General features: G+C 63.5%; 1 protein-coding gene across 2 annotated transcripts in view; it reads right to left on the bottom strand.

The window, feature by feature from the left end:
- Positions 1-1612: 1612 nt before the first annotated feature.
- Positions 1613-3586, bottom strand: part of RHEBL1 (Ras homolog enriched in brain like 1) — a 13713-nt gene continuing 11739 nt past the window's right edge. The window contains exons 5-8 of one of the 2 annotated variants that reach the window (XM_019501179.1): positions 3381-3437; positions 3037-3084; positions 2818-2902; positions 1613-2499 (exon numbers count right to left, since the gene is read on the bottom strand). In XM_019501179.1, the coding sequence (XP_019356724.1) occupies positions 2410-2499; positions 2818-2902; positions 3037-3084; positions 3381-3437 (280 nt within the window). In that variant the 3' untranslated portion in view covers positions 1613-2409. Of the gene's footprint in view, positions 2500-2578; positions 2903-3036; positions 3085-3380; positions 3438-3586 lie in introns of those variants that run through there. The other variant, XM_019528452.1, reaches the window with a different exon arrangement.

Here is a 3586-nt window from a genome sequence, read left to right as displayed (position 1 = left end):
TCCCTCTGCCCCCCTGGCACAAGGGAGGCTTGTACCTGTGCCCACGGCTCCGGGTGCAGGCTCTCTGCAAACTCAGGCAGGACCACTGCCCCAGCCCTGTTTTCACAGCTCCCTCCACAGCCCTGACTGGGAGACCCGAGTGAAAGCTAAATGCGGCCCCCCCAACACACACACACACACACACACACCCCCGCTGTGCTTGGAGCCTGGAGGGGGCACAGGCAGACAGGCCGTCATGGCTGCAGCCCCAGTGAGGGCAGAAGGATGCTGGGAAAGGCAAGGCTGGACCCAGGGACAGCCCCCAGCTTAGCACTTCCCTCGCCCTTGGCTCTCCCGGGCTCTGCGGGGGGATTAGCAGAGCCTCCATCTGCCGCGTGCGCTGCGCCGGGCCTGGGATGGCGGTGCCGGGCAGGCTGCCAGCCAGGCCCTGACCCAAAGGGAACCGGTGCTGGTGGCAGCTGCAGCCCCACTACCAGGCGATGGGTCTGTCCCTCTCCCAGCCCCTCAGTGCAGGGCCTGTAGCACTGTCGCCTGCTGCCCTCAGCTCAGCCCATGGCCCCCAGTGGCTTCTTCCACCCCTTGGTGCCTCAGTTTCTCTTCCAGGACTTAGGACCACACACCAGGGGTGACCTGCCTGCTGCAGCCCAGCCACGGGTCCTCTCCAGCTCCCCCCACACCGGCTCAGTGGGGCTTGTGGGCCAGTCCCCTTCTGCAAGGCCCAGGAGGTGAGGCTCTCTGCATCCCCCTGGCTCCGGGTTTGTTCATGTGCACACAAATGACGGAGCCCTCGACTACCCCGAGGCCAGGCCTAACATCACCATCATAGAAGCAAGGCCTTTCCTTTGCCCACAGTGGGGGGAGCTACCCAGACCCCCTGCACCCATGGGCCCCTTGGGGCCAGGGCTGCATCACTCAGCACAGGACCGCCCCCATCCTGCATCCCTGCCCTCCCCAGTTCAGCCACTGGAGGGCAGCACATGGGCAGCACCCCCAGGACCTGGGGCCTTTGGGGGTGGAAGCAGGGACCACTCAGGGCCAGGCTGGGAGCGAGGCTTCCTCCAGCGCTTCCTGTCCTGCCCCGTTCACACAGGCACCTTCAAGAGCAGCCGCTGGCCCCGTGAGGCTGCAGCTAGTGCTGAGCTGGAGCTCTGGGGTCAGGGCAGGAGGCCCAAGCCCTTCACCTGCAAGGGGCAGACCAGCCACTGCAAGGGCAAAGCAGGGCTCTCCCTGGTGCCAGCTGCCAGGTCCCCTCCCCCAGCCCCAAGATCCCATCTATTTGCATTCACTCCATGCCAGCACCTTGGATGGCAGCGTCTCAATGTTACTGCCTCTTTGCTAACGATATAATTGAGGTGATTAGGAGTAATTGGCCTCTCATCTAGCACTGCGACCCAGGCATCCCCAGTCAGCTATGGGGTGATGCCTGTGGCACCTCCAGCACCAGCTGGTAGCCCTGGCTGGCACCCATGGCCAAGACCACCCCTACCCCAGCCCCGTGCTGTTGCCCCCATAGCACAGGAATGCCGCCAGGATGCTGGGGTTCTGCACCCAGCTCTAGAGATGAGCTCAGGGAGCCAGGGGTCCTGGGGTCCCTTCCTAGCACATTTGGGAGCCTGAACAACTCATCTCTGAAGCAGCAGATGAGGACCAGCTCGCCAACATGCAAGGGAGCTCCTGCCCGCGTCACCCTTGCCCCCCAGTGATGACATCCAGGCAGCGAGGCTCCTTGCACGTGGGTCATCCCTGCAACAGGTGGGCCCAGGACCCATGCAATCTTCCTCCCCCAGCCCCAGGGCGTTTAACTCAGCACTGGCACCCACAGAGGGCAATGCCCACAGCTGCACTGCCCTGAGCCCTTCCTCCGGGTCTGGCCCACAGACTGGGCAGAGGGCACAGGGTTTGCTTACAAAACAAACTTTAATTGTTCCCATTGAGCCGTCCCCGGCTCCCACGACAGCGCCACCCTCTCACAAGACACGGCCCAAACAGCCTGGCCCCCGGCACAGCCCGAGCTTCAAATTGATTCACGTCAGGAGAATTAAGGCCACCAAGGGTGCGTTGGGGGAGCAGGGAACCGTGACCAGACTGGGCTCCAGCTGGCGCTAGCCCCATGCTCACACATGTGCGTGGTCAGACACCAGCTATAAATAGAGACCCCCAAACCAAACCCAACTTAAATAGACCCAGCAGCAAGGCCCCATGGCACGAACTGGGGACCCATTGTTGCTGCCAACAGCCGTGTGCAAAACGGCCACCCGGGGCGGGGGCCGTCCAGTGAGGTACAGTGTGTGCGGATACCCGTAGCTCCTCCAGGCCGGCAGTACCGGCCCATGGCTCTTCTCCCTCAGGGCAGAAGGAAATCTTCGGCAGGGGCAGCAGCATGCACCCCTGGCAGCAGGGGCAAGGGGCTCACATCAGGTGGCAGTTGCGCTCCTCGCCGTAGGAGTTGTCCACCCGGTCAATCTCCTCGATGATCTTGGTGAAGATGCCCTGCGTCACCTGGGGGTGGAGAGCAGACACATTGCAGGGCACAAGGGGGTCTTGCTGTATGAACTGGTGAGGGCCAGAGTGACCCCCTGCCAGCAGCCCGTGCCTGGGACGATGGCCCCAGCCCTGCAAGGGCTGCAGGCAGCGCTGGAACAAGTCCAAGGACCCTCACTCTGCAGAGTCCTCACAGCACACAAGCTTCTCCACACTCCTCCCTTCCCCCCACAGCATCTCAGGGTCTGTAGCTGCCCCACATGCAGGCTTCGAAGCCCAGTCGAAGGACGTGCTCCAGGCTCCCTCTGCCCCAGCCACAGCTGCCGTGTGCCAGACCTGGTTCTCCTTAGCAGACGACTCCAGGAAGATGGCGCCCCAGGAATCTGCTAGCTTCTTGCCCTCATCCGTCTTCACCTCCCGGCTGAGGACACGCAACAGGGAGCAAGGCAAAGGGCTGGTGAGGGGAGCAGCCCCCCACCCTGGGTAGCAGCCTGAGCCCCGGCAGGGAAAAGCAACAGGACCCAGGGCCGGCAGGATGCGAGTATTGCTCCTTACCTCTCCAGGGACAAGTCTGCCTTGTTCCCGACCAGCACCACGGGCATGCTGCAGAGGAGGAGACTGTCAGCAGAGCATCTCGGACAGCCCAGCCCACACTGGGAGCCCACGGGGTGACACTGGCTGCACCCACCCAGCTCTGCCAGTGAAGTGCTGAGCTGGCAGCAAGGGGCTCTGGTAGGCTGCACTGTTGTGGGGTGCTCTAGGACCCCCCCCCGGAACCAGGCCAGAGCACAGCCCGCATTGTGCCCTGGATCCAGTGACAGGCAGCACCAGCACCCTCCCTGCCATGCCAACATCCCCTCTGGCCGGAAGCCATGACAGGTGCAAGAGGGGCCACGTACCGCGTCTTGCCCCGGCTCTCATACAGCTTGTTGTGCAGCGTCTTCACCACCTGGAAGCTGCAGAGGGACGGGCAGGGGGTTACTGTGCCCAAGACACGGCCTGTGACACCGGGCACCCACAAGGGCCCTGCTCCGCTCGGCGAGTCAGGCAGTTTCCTCCCCCTGCCACTTACCAGGCCTGGCTGCCTACCTACTAGGAATCCAAC

The sequence above is a fragment of the Gavialis gangeticus genome, unplaced genomic scaffold (assembly GCF_001723915.1).
Source record: "Gavialis gangeticus isolate Ggan-Ray unplaced genomic scaffold, GavGan_comp1, whole genome shotgun sequence".
Taxonomy (NCBI): Eukaryota; Metazoa; Chordata; order Crocodylia; family Gavialidae; genus Gavialis; species Gavialis gangeticus.
The sequence above is the reverse complement of the archived record's forward strand: the minus strand, read 5'-3'. Positions and strand labels throughout refer to the sequence as shown.